General features: G+C 35.5%; 1 protein-coding gene and 1 long non-coding RNA gene across 3 annotated transcripts; both read right to left on the minus strand.

Annotated features, from left to right (window-relative positions):
* Positions 1-200: 200 nt before the first annotated feature.
* LOC136070058 (uncharacterized) lies at positions 201-2,476 on the minus strand. Of its 2 annotated transcripts, XR_010631296.1 has the most exons (4): positions 2,107-2,476; positions 1,633-1,731; positions 1,426-1,547; positions 201-559 (listed from the first exon to the last, which is right to left on the minus strand). It is a non-coding gene; the product is annotated as an uncharacterized LOC136070058 (long non-coding RNA). The 2 variants fall into 2 exon arrangements; XR_010631295.1 differs by lacking the exon at positions 1,633-1,731.
* A 1,052-nt stretch (positions 2,477-3,528) lies between these two features.
* LOC112039118 (aspartic proteinase CDR1) lies at positions 3,529-5,049 on the minus strand. The gene has a single exon (XM_024071961.2). The coding sequence runs from the start codon at positions 5,047-5,049 to the stop codon at positions 3,703-3,705; it is 1,347 nt and encodes a 448-aa protein (XP_023927729.2). The 3' UTR covers positions 3,529-3,702.
* Positions 5,050-11,895: the final 6,846 nt, after the last annotated feature.

Below are 11,895 nucleotides of genomic sequence, written 5' to 3' on the forward strand. Positions count from 1 at the left end.
AGGCAAGTAAACATATGCAAAGCAGTTTAAAGCCAAAATGCAAATCACTTGGTTTTTGGTTAAATGCACATTCATGTGAACTCTGTGTACTTGCATTGCAAATTGGTAAGGGAGCCAGTTAATCCCTTTCTTTTACATTGCTCACTGAATCTGTGTACTTGGGTTACACCCCTATGAGTTACTTGGCATTACAATCAAAATTCAATCCAACAGAGTAGACAATAAGAGAATTTAATAACAAAAATGAACAAATTTTATTAAAATGTACACTTTGATCACATAACAAGAATTCCATTGAAATAAACACTTTGATTATAATAACATGAAACTTCTACAATTGATGTGCTTATTGCTTGACTATACATTCCACCTCTTGCTTCTTGATTATACATTCCATCCAAAGTCTACAATTTTCAATCTTAGCTTCATCACTTCGACTTGCCTCATGTTAAACAATTTACCCCATCTCTTGGTATGAATGTATGATACTTCTTTGTTATGTAAGTTCTTTTGGTATCAAAGGCCCTTCCAAATTACTAATAATTAGGATCAATGAAACCTACAAGCAATATTAACAACCACAAAAAGAGAGACACAAAAAACTGTCAGAAAATTCAATTATTCTTCCTATAATAGCTTTAAAGTTCAAATACCAACCACAAAAGGGTTCTCAATAGTTCAGATTTTTGAAAATTGAAAATTCATCTGACTCACCCTAAAAGCTAGTGTATATCAGTAGCTAGCAGCCAGTAAACAAAAATCTAAACATTGGCATGACAGGGAAAACAAAGAGACATTCACAAAGTAATCAGTGGCATGACAGGGAAAACAAAGAGACATTCACAATACAGGTAAATTGAATTTGAACAAAGAGACAGGGAAAACAAAGAGACATTCACAATAGCAGATAAGGATAAATAAGCAGTATATTAGGATGACATTGTTTGAAATTTGTATTTGATTGGAGTTAGTTTCTATTTGTTAGGATAGTTTTCCCATTATTTGTGTTATTTATGTAATATGAAGGAAGGAATGGAACACAAGAAGAATAAAACCCAAGTTTCTCTATTCTCTCCCTCAGGTTCTAGGAGGCTAGTCACCTCAAATTTTACTAAATTCCTATTGCACTCTTTGATAAAATTGCTTCATAGCATTTACACATTTCTATTGTTTGTCCAATCAATAGTATGTTACAACATACAATATAACAAGTCAATTATCTAGTCAATACTTCCTATGAATGAAATCAACCCACCAATACTTAATTGGAAGGAAAAGATTAAAGACACCATTTAATTTTCTTCTAATTTTACCAACAGCAATAACAAAATTCAAAACCAAGTTGTAAAAGAAATTTGGAGACGGGCTATATATTAGACATTATCCTTTTGACAAAAACCAGTAAGACAACAATATAACACTCACCTTGACAAGAAGTCAGTTTTGCCCAGTTGGCTCCCGGACAATAACACTCATTGACTTTCGAATGCGATCAAACTCCAACATGGAAACCTATTTCGATCTTTTTGTCCATCACTCACAACATCCTATATTAAGCAAAAGTGAATGAATATAGAAACCTTCACCATGGCACATAATTTACACCTTATAAAGAATAATTTTTCTGCTCACCTTATTGCAGATTTAAAGGACAATTTGCACACACCCAATTCTACAATCAGTGGCATGACAGGGAAAACAAAGAGACATTCACAATACATTCCCGAAAACCTTTCATAATAAAGTGAACAATTAAAAATAAAATCAAAATCCATGCAAAAGCACAAACATTTACATAACAATGAGACCAAAAAAAATACCCACAAACCAAAAAAATGGAACCAAACATTCTAATAATCACAGCATAAAACACACACATAGAAATAATATATAAAAATTTTAAGCATATAAACTAATCCTAATTCAAAAGAAAATCAAAAACCCCAAGAAAGCACTATCACAAAGCAAAACAAAGCAACAGTGACGACAAGGCACTGTGTTTGGGTATAAACCAATCCCAATTCAAAAGAAAATCAAAAAACCCAAGAAAGCACTATCACAAAGCAACTTTTGGTGGATGAAACCAGGCAGAGAGAGAAAACTTACTGGGTAGTGCCTATGCCTGCAGGTGGGCGGCACTTTCCGATGATGCTAGGTTGGTGTGAGAAATAGCCTGCGCAATAGCCCGCACTTTCTGATGGCTGGTGGCACCGGCGATGGTGAGGGCCATGGGATGGAGAGAGAAAATCCTTGGAGATGAGAGTTTGAACTTTGAAATTTCAAATGGGCTGGTGAGAGAAAAGAATAGCACGATGGCTGGTGGCACTGGTGACGATAAGGACCGTGGGATGGAGAGAGAAAATCCTTGGAGATGAGAGTTTGAACTTTGAAATTTCAGATGGGCTAGTGAGAGAAAAGAATAGCACTATGGTTGGTGGCACCAGCGATAGTGAGGGCCCTGGGATGGAGAAAGAAAATCCTTGGAGATGAAAGTTTGAACTTTGAAATTTCAGGTGAGAGAAAAGAATAAGCTGAGTTAACCTTGGTTTAACCAGAGTTTGAATTTGTTGAGTTAAGTTTTTAACATTTTAAATGACGTGACACATTTTTGACCCTTGATAGTTTTCAAACAAATCCTGTCTGTGAACTGGACACCATTTCAAAGGGAAATGGAGATGATCCAGATCCATAGGTGTGTGTGTGTGTGTGTTGGGGGGGGGGGTGATTTAATATAAAAATCATTCTTTCATAAGGAATAAATTGTAAAAAACTCAATAGAAAATNAAAATTCACGTATTGGAGAAAAAACTATAAAAATATTATAGGAAAAACATATGGAATGGATTCGGAAAACTTATAAGGAAAAAAAAAAAAAAAAAAAAGGGATTCGGAAAACTTATAAGAAAAACATATATACTCTGCAGCAGCAGCATCGTTAGGATTAAAAATTAGGAGTAGGCTTAAAGCAATGTTATCTTTCAGAGTTCAAGAAACATATCTAATATATTTAATTAGTATCAGTACCACTAAGGCTCAAGGTATGGATTATGGAAAACTTAAGGTGAGTCTTATACTTCAACTAGTTAAAACTTCTTGATGTTCTCAATGGAAATATTTATTGTTCAAACCTCTCTAATCCTAACTACTAATTTATTTTTTTTAAGTGCGGAAATTTAACTACTGAAAAGTTCCATTGTATTGATTGAACAAGTTTAATGCAAGAATGTTTCTCATACTTTCTCTTTTAATATTTATACTTTCTTTATTATTTGAATTTGATTCTTTAAACCCTCTTAACTAAAGCAATTCTAACTAAGCTCACTTGAAAGAACTTCAACCAAAAAAAGAAAAAGAAGAAGAAGTTAACACAGCAGGGATTATATATTTGTTGCACCCATCCCTATCCTAGAACAAAAGCCACCATATTTATTTATGGATAAAAACTTTTACACACATTATTAAACATATTTTTTGAATTGAAATCACGGATTGAAAATATAATTTCTATTTTAAAATCATGTCTTCAGCTTACGATTTCAATTCAAAAAATGAGTATACTACACTTTATGTATCCCTCACCAAACCCATTCATACCAACCAAACATAGGTAAACGTGGTCTCCAACGAAAGCCAAGAAATGCATGCTAATTAAAATGACGATATAAATATATAAAGATACATGCATGCATTTTAATTTTCAGCTTAGAGCTTGGTGCAATCCGTTGGCTTGAAAGATACTGTTTTCTCCACAAGGTCATAGCCTACCAACAAGTTGGACTGGGCCCTGTTACCGAAGATGGATGGTTCATCAGCAACGAAAGCTAAGCACAAAATTTCATCAGTAATTTGATAGAAGGTGGTGGTTGGATTCAGCTTCACATCTGCACCGCTAAAATGTGCTGTGATACCTGGAACTTGTATATCATCTGAATTATTGTAGCAAAGACTAAGAGAGTGACTTGGGTCATCAATGCGCTGAAAATTAATTTCTTCTGCTACTGCTGATTCGAACTTGGAGTAGAACTCTGCTGGGAAATATGTGACTGTGGAACCTGAATCAATGATAATATTGCCCTTTGAGCCTCCAGAGGCAGAAGAACTACTTAGCTCCAATCTTTTGTTGCCAACACTCATTGCTTCGAGTGTTAGGTAGTAGTAGGTGTGTGGGCGTTTGTGGAGTACTAAGGGAGTAGACACGGTTCCAAAACCCGAAACCACGGCATGACTACCGAAATTCAATTTGCTTGAGGTATTGTCTTGGGAATATTTAAATGGTACCAAGCAGTAGGAGAACTTACCACCAATAGAAGAATGCAATTGGGACACAAGGGAAGCCTTGCCGCCTCCAAGGCCAACAATGCCGGAACCTTTGACCCCAGAGGTTAAACTATTATTGAGTCCACACCCTATGATAGTTTTTGGGAGAGGCACAGGGCGGCTTGAAGTTGAATTCAGAGTGAGAGTGTCAACAGCAAGGTCTCCCTTTGAGAATGATTTATCACCATAATTCGCTGAATATTGGCAACTTTTTCTATCTTTTGAGCATGAGGTATCTATATAATCTAGAGACTCACATTGCGAGGAAGTGCAGGAAATTCTTTTGTAGGTTGTGGACTTTTCAGGATCAAAAAATGGAGCTGTTTGATTGTAGCACTCAGTGCAAGGCTTGCATTGTAACCAAATCAAATCACTACCCGTGTCGGCAACGCCTAGTATTGGGACTGGTGGCGTGCCAACAAAGTACTTCATAAGGTATTCGCCGCCGCCAATATCTGAGAAAATGTCTGTTTGGAGTGAATTGGGAGAGAACGAAGAAGTTGGCTTAAAACTGTTGACACGGTTAATGGAACGGCGCAAAGCCTTTGCTACAAGCTGCGAATGAGTTTCTGAAGGGTTGTAGAAGGGAGACTTGGGGGAGTCGCGGTGGATGAGATCCACACTAAAGCCTTCATTGAGAGCCTCAATGAGAGAGAAACTACAAAGCAAGACAATGGAGAATGTAGTTGCCAATGTAGCAAAAGAAAGAAGAGAGTGATGATGAGATGCCATGATTGATTGATTGTGGTAGAGGTGATGATGAAAATGTGTAGGGAGTGTATGCATTTTGAGCCTGTGGCCTCTATTAGATTCTCACAAGAAGTCTTTTTTTGTGCACCGTCAATAATTGCTTCACTATCTATGGAGCTGGAATTCAAATTATTAAAGGACTCGACATGGCTTTTGTACACTTTCTTCTTTTGTCAAGAATATCTGACCACTGAATCACCGGTTTTGATAAAAGGTTTTTTGCTTGGATATGGTTGTGGTGATTTCAGAAACAGGTTGGACCCAGTTCGCATGAATATTGGATGACTTGTCCCTACACACAAGTTCGCGTGAATAACATGTTGAGAGAGACAAAATTTGGACAAGGCTTAGGTCTTGTTTTTCTGGAGGCAAATAGATATGATCTCAGATATCTATTTGGGCCTTTCAAATACGTCATTCAATTTGGGCCATTTTTTGACAATTCTTGGCCTAAACTGAATGAACTATTTCGTGTTCGACAGGGAGAACTAAGCAAGCAAGGTGTTTGGAACCATGATTGCTGGATTGGATGAAAAAATGTATGTTTTTCCTTTGAATCATCTTTTGGGTTGATTTGAATTCACCTGTTCTATATATATGTTCTTTTGATATTGCATTTCATATGTTTAATGATATTCCTTCTAAATTTGGTCTATGATCTTTTCATTCATTATTTTTTTTCCTCCTTATGCCACTACAACAAAGTTGGCTTCTTTTCAAGGGTCAAAATCATTGAAAAATGTATAAAAACAATCTCTAGAAAAATTATTTTAAGAGTCTAACCAACTCTTGATAACTTTCGAAATTTACACCATCAAAAATGAAATTTCAACAGAATTAGTGGCCCTCAAAACAAGTGCTCTATCTATTATTGAGGATTGCCGGCCCTTAAAAAAATTATAACAAGGGTTAAAAGATTTAAAAGTACAACCCTTGATAAATAAGGTTATTTAATGGTCTTCTCACCCTCAAAATAAGTTTTTATTTTTCAAATTAAAAAAAAAAAAACCACAATCATGCACAAGAACCACATATTACAAAATTATTATACCAAAACACAAACATTATGTAACCAGGTCCAAATCTCATTCAATGTACTACAACCAAAAACACCAAAAGTCCAATGTACTACAACCACATACATCAAGTCCACATCCTTGCGTGCCTTAAGGTCTCAAGGTAATACCTGCCATTAAAAGAGGGAAACACCTAAAAACCAAGCAATTCTCCACAAATTTAAATCCAATTCTATATTCTAAGTTTAACAACATAATATGAGTATAAAAGTTGGAAATTTCAATAACATCTAATTAGTAATAATGTCAGGATTCAAACCATCATCACGAATACATTGTTTACTATTAGTTGTTCTAGTGCAAGGATTAAACCAGCAAGAACCAAACTGCAGCTAATCATAAGATAACTAATGAGCTTTATCTTAAATAATTAAAAAAAATGATGGGATCTTGGTTTAAGACTAACGAATGCATGTAAATCTAGTACCTTACCAATCAAAAAACTACTTTCATTTAATTACAACCAATGAACCACAAAGCTGCACAAGATATACATAAGTACCAGAAATAGGATAATACTCCACTAAGGAGAGCACCATAACTCACAAATCAGAGCAGTTTGACACTACTGTAACAGCAATGCGAAGTGTTAATGTTAAATAAATATTAGCAAAACACAATGAGTCATACCAAACGGAATCAAGTATGAAGGATATCTTTCAATTAGAAAATGACTATGGATTTGTTCTAAGTAAGGACTAAAGAGGGCTGGAACGTGTTATATCTTACACGATGACATCGTTTTATAACAGACAGTTACAGACTCACCAGTCACCACTCAACAAATTATTTTGGAAACAACTGTTATGAGTCTCTAGTTCCCTGCAGAATAAATGATCGTGGTTTGTCAATTACTTATCCAAAAAAGAAAATGAAAACACAAGTTGTACTAAGTTTGGCAGATTCTCATCATATAGGCAGTAAACACAACCAAAGGCAAAGGGAAAGTAGCAATCAGAGAACAAAAGATAAAATAGAAAGAAGATGAAGAAAAAAACACTAGAACTGAAACTGGAACAAAAAAATATATCACAAAAGAATATTCTAGAAACATATTTCCATTGTCTAAGATAGTAGCATAACTCCACAAATTTTATATCTATTTGAGTTGATCTTCATACCTTAGTGATCACTACTAGACTGAGCTGATTGTGAGGTGATATAACTCAATATTTGCATCATCATATTGTCAAAATGTGTTCTTTGTTCTGCCATTTCACTAGCTTGTTGTTCCTCAAAATGTCTTCTTTAGTCTGCCATTTGAATAGCTTGTTGTTCCACACAATGTTCACTTTGATCTGCCATTTGACTAGTTTCTTGTTCCAGCATGCTCTTAAGGTGCTTTACTTCTTCTTTCAACTCTGCATCAGCCTCCAAACGTTTGTGCTCAAATTCGTGGAGTCGCTTCTCAAGGTCGTGCATTCTAGATAAGGAGGAACCCCATAACTTTGTAGAAGTGACACCAGCCACATAGCCATGAACTCGTCCATAGCACTCAAGTCCAAACACCTCCACAAACACTTGGTCTTAAAATATTTGCAATCCCCCCTCATTCACTTGAGTAGTAAGATTCCTCAATGCCATCTAAAAATAAAAGTAACTGTATAACTTGCAATAAAACCACATAAAAATATACTAGCTATATTAATATAATTAGAAGATTTTATACCAATGCATCTTGTGTTAGTTCATTTACTGCTTGCCCATTAGCTTGCACATGGGTGATGTTAAATAATTTGATTCTACTAGAGTTATGACCTGTGTTCTCTTTCTACCATTTGACGAAACAAATAGAAAGCATATTGAAACTAAGTATTTAACTAGGAGCAGATAGAAAGCACCCTTCTGACACAAATAAATAAAAGACTTCACACTCTAAATATTGATCTACAAAGGACTAATAAATATAAGCAGTAGAAGTAAAAAGAGAAAAGAATGTGTGAAGATACTAGGTATAAATATGATTTACACCTTTATCTTTTTCTCATTGAGTATGAATTACACAAACTCTGTAAGCAGAAAGTGAAGAAAATCTTTATGACGGTACTCTTCCATCATTAACTCTTTTTATTATGCTGATTAATTTATATATATACATATATACTCAAAATTTGTGCTTTTCTTTTCTATGAAATTTCTTTGTTTAAAAAGATAATATTTTGCCAACTCCTCTCATTTTAGGTACTGTAAACCAAGCATAGATGCAGAGCAGGGCAAGATGACAGTTTCAGGTACTATAGTGTGCAAAGTATCAAAGATGTCCACTATATAACCATCTCTCTACCTCTCAAGTTGTAGTGTGCATGAACAGTTCGAGTTCCCCACAATTAGAATATTAGAATTATTGAAGTTTACATGTTCATGTAAACAGCTATAACTGTCACTGTGTTCCTTTTTTTTTTTTTTTTTTTTTTTTTTTTTCAGGTATTTTACAATACAGCTCATTACTATCAAGCATATTATGATATTATGGTCTCAAAACAGTGAGTACTTTATTTATTTATTTGGTATCTGATTGAGTGTTCTGTTTGGTTTAAAACCAAATGTGATAGTAGAAAGACTAATGCTATTTTTCGATGGAGGGAGAGTAGAGGAGAGTAGAATAGAGAGAGGAGAGTAAGATAAATTATTTTTTTGGATGTTTTGTAAGGGAGGAGGGGAGAGATTTGGAGGGGCTTTAACTATTTCTAACCCTTCATTTTTAATTCCTCGAAATTGAGATATTTGGAAGGAGAGTAAAGTACAGAAATTCTTGACCAAATGAATTACTCAATTTACCTTTACCATATTAACAAAATTGCAAACTATATACCTCTATAACGTTAAAAACTTTCTCTCTCAATCTCTCTAATCAACTCTGAAGACTCTCGCCCTTCTCTCTCTTACACGACTTCTTCATTCTCAGACTGTCTCTCACTCTTCTCTCTCACGCCTAGCTTTCTTTCTCGGAGGTAAACTCTATTTTTCTTTCTGTTTCTTGTGTTTCTTTGAGTTGGATCAAATAACTATGTTCTTATAATTGTGATTTTATGGATAATTTCTTATTAATTGTGATTTTATGGGTAATAACATGTTATTCGTGAGTGGGTGCTTGAGTGAGTATAGATTGTGAACTTGCATAAATTTGTATCTCAATGGTGATTGTAGCTATATATGGATTTGGTTTCTTGTTTATTTTTCTCTAAACACTTGCAATCTTGTTAGTTCGTGATATATGGATGAACTATGGTTAATCATCCTAGGGTTTTGATTTTGTATACTGTGGAAGTTTGATTTTATGGTCAGGTCTTTTTTTTCCAATAATATTTATGATTTTGTAGCCGATTGATGATTGGTTTGTGTTTGTGATTTTTATTGGGTAATTTATGTTATTTGTGAATGGGTTTCTGACTTGGGCATTTGTTTTACTAGAATTTAAAGTTTCAAAGAGTTGCTCACAATGTGTTTGATAAATAGCTTGAGTGATTGTGTATAATCAACTCACATGAGTTTGTGCAGAGATTGGTTTCTAAAAGTGTGTTTAGGAATATTTGGAGTAGTAATTTAAGGAAGATTGAGGTTGAAAGAGCTCTGTAAGAGAAGTGGCCTTTCACTACTAAATCGCTAATGCTAGTAAGGTGAAGAGTGGTTTTTTTTTTTTTTTTTTTTTTTTAAATTATTTTTTATTCTTAGTGTCATTTTCAACAATCTGATGATCTTGACTAGCTTGTTTTCTATACCTGATGCGTTCCTCCTAGAGAAATGGCTCCTCATCTCATGACAAAATAATTTTGTATTAAGCCTTCAACTTGTTTGTAGATCTTCTTTATCTTCCTCGGCATGATATTTTGTTCCCTCTATTCACATTTTAATGGTAAGGCTTGTTGGTCTTCTTCCTTAGGGTGGGGGAACACTAGCTATTCTTCCTACCTATCCTCTCACACCATATCTCCCATATTCTCTATTAATATGGACGAGATCCTGAAGGATTGGAGGACTCTTTCTGACAGACATCAAGGGAGCAAAAGTTAGTCTTAAGAAATCAAAAAATCTGAACAAAAAAGAGTATGTTCTAGCAGCTAAATTCATAACACGAAGGGTGCTCAATGTGGATGCTTTGGAAGAACTTTTAAACTCTATGGAGATCTCGAAACGATTTCATGATCAGGAAGCGGGTGATCATATTCTCTAATTTTTTTCGAGCTAGAACTGACAATGAGCGTGTTTTGGCTACGGAACCATGGTCCTTTGATAAGCATGTCATTATTTTCCAACGATGCAATACTCTATCCCAGCGAATAATCTAAGGTTCACGACTATGAAATTCTGGGTCCAGATACATGGCTTACCAGGAGCGTGTTAGACACTGAAATGGCAATTGAGTTGGGAGAAATCTGGGGAGTGTTTCACAGTGGAATACATGAAGGATATGCTAGGGAGACTTCTTACGAGTTAGAGTGGAAGTGGACGTGTCGAAACCATCATTCAGAGGTCACCGAGTGGTTATTAACACCAACTCTTAAATTTGGATCTCGTTCAAATATAAGAAGTTACCGAACTTTTGCTATTGTGTGGAAGGGTTCCCATAATGAAAGAGAGTGTGAGGTATGGCTATCCAATAAAGGAACACTCCTGATAGAACAACAAGGTATAGAGCATGGCTATAAGCTCTGCCTTACAACCCAGGCAAGACCCTATTCACCACTGTCTCAGGTTGGGTGATGGATTTGGATATCAGTCGGTGAAGAAGAAAGCCCTAATGGCTACCACACAACTGGATGAACTCCAACATCCCATTGGCTATCTTCACAAACGGAGTTCAAAGCGTTGACAAACTACAGATTTTAATTCGAATTCCGTGGAATCAGTGGAAGCGTTACCACAATCCACACGTGGATTGTGGTAACGCTTCCACTGATTCCACGGAATTCGAATTTAAAAATCTGTGGTTTGTCAATGCTTTGAGTGGATTGTGGTAACACTTCCACTGATTAATGAGATTGATTCGGCCCTTGATAAATTTGATCAATCAAGACCTCATGACAACTCCATGACAGCTGTTGTACCTAAATCCATGAAAATTAATGTAAATCCCTCAAGAGAAAATCCAAGCAGTATCCTCACTCCTTTAGTGTCACACAACATACTCATGGAAATTTCCAATAAAGCTCCACGACCTACAAATCCACCAACAATCCATACTTGGAAAAAATTGGCCAACAATAATTCCCCTGATGATTCCAATATGCAAGACTCTATCACGGGCAAGAGAGTGAGGGAAGAAGAAAAAACACTCCAACCCGAGTTACCTAACAGAAAACTCTAGGTTTCAAATGATGGCAGTTAGATTTATTCAATGGCGGAGGTTGATAGTCAACCCTGCCAATCGCCATGAGTCTCATTGTTTGGAACTGTTATGGGCTTGGGAACTTATGTACAGGAAGGAGCTCGAAGGGATGGTTCGAGCAAAAGATCCCTTTGTAATGTTTATAGCCGAAACATGGGTGAATGAAGCAAGGCTAAAAGAGATACAACGTATCATTGATTTTGAAAATTTATTCTTTGTAGAAAGAAATAATAGAGGAGAAGGCTTGGCGCTACATTGGAAAAATTCTTTTGATCTTCACATTGATACTTTTTCCAAGAATCACATTGACACTATTATTAACAAAGGCAAAGATGAGGCCTGGAGATTCACAAGCTTTTATGGGGAACTAGTGACACATAAACGATGTGAATCATGGGCTACTCTATGGCAGTTGAATAACAAATT

This window comes from Quercus suber, unplaced genomic scaffold (genome assembly GCF_002906115.3).
Source record: "Quercus suber isolate HL8 unplaced genomic scaffold, Cork oak 2.0 scaffold_207, whole genome shotgun sequence".
NCBI lineage: Eukaryota > Viridiplantae > Streptophyta > Magnoliopsida > Fagales > Fagaceae > Quercus > Quercus suber.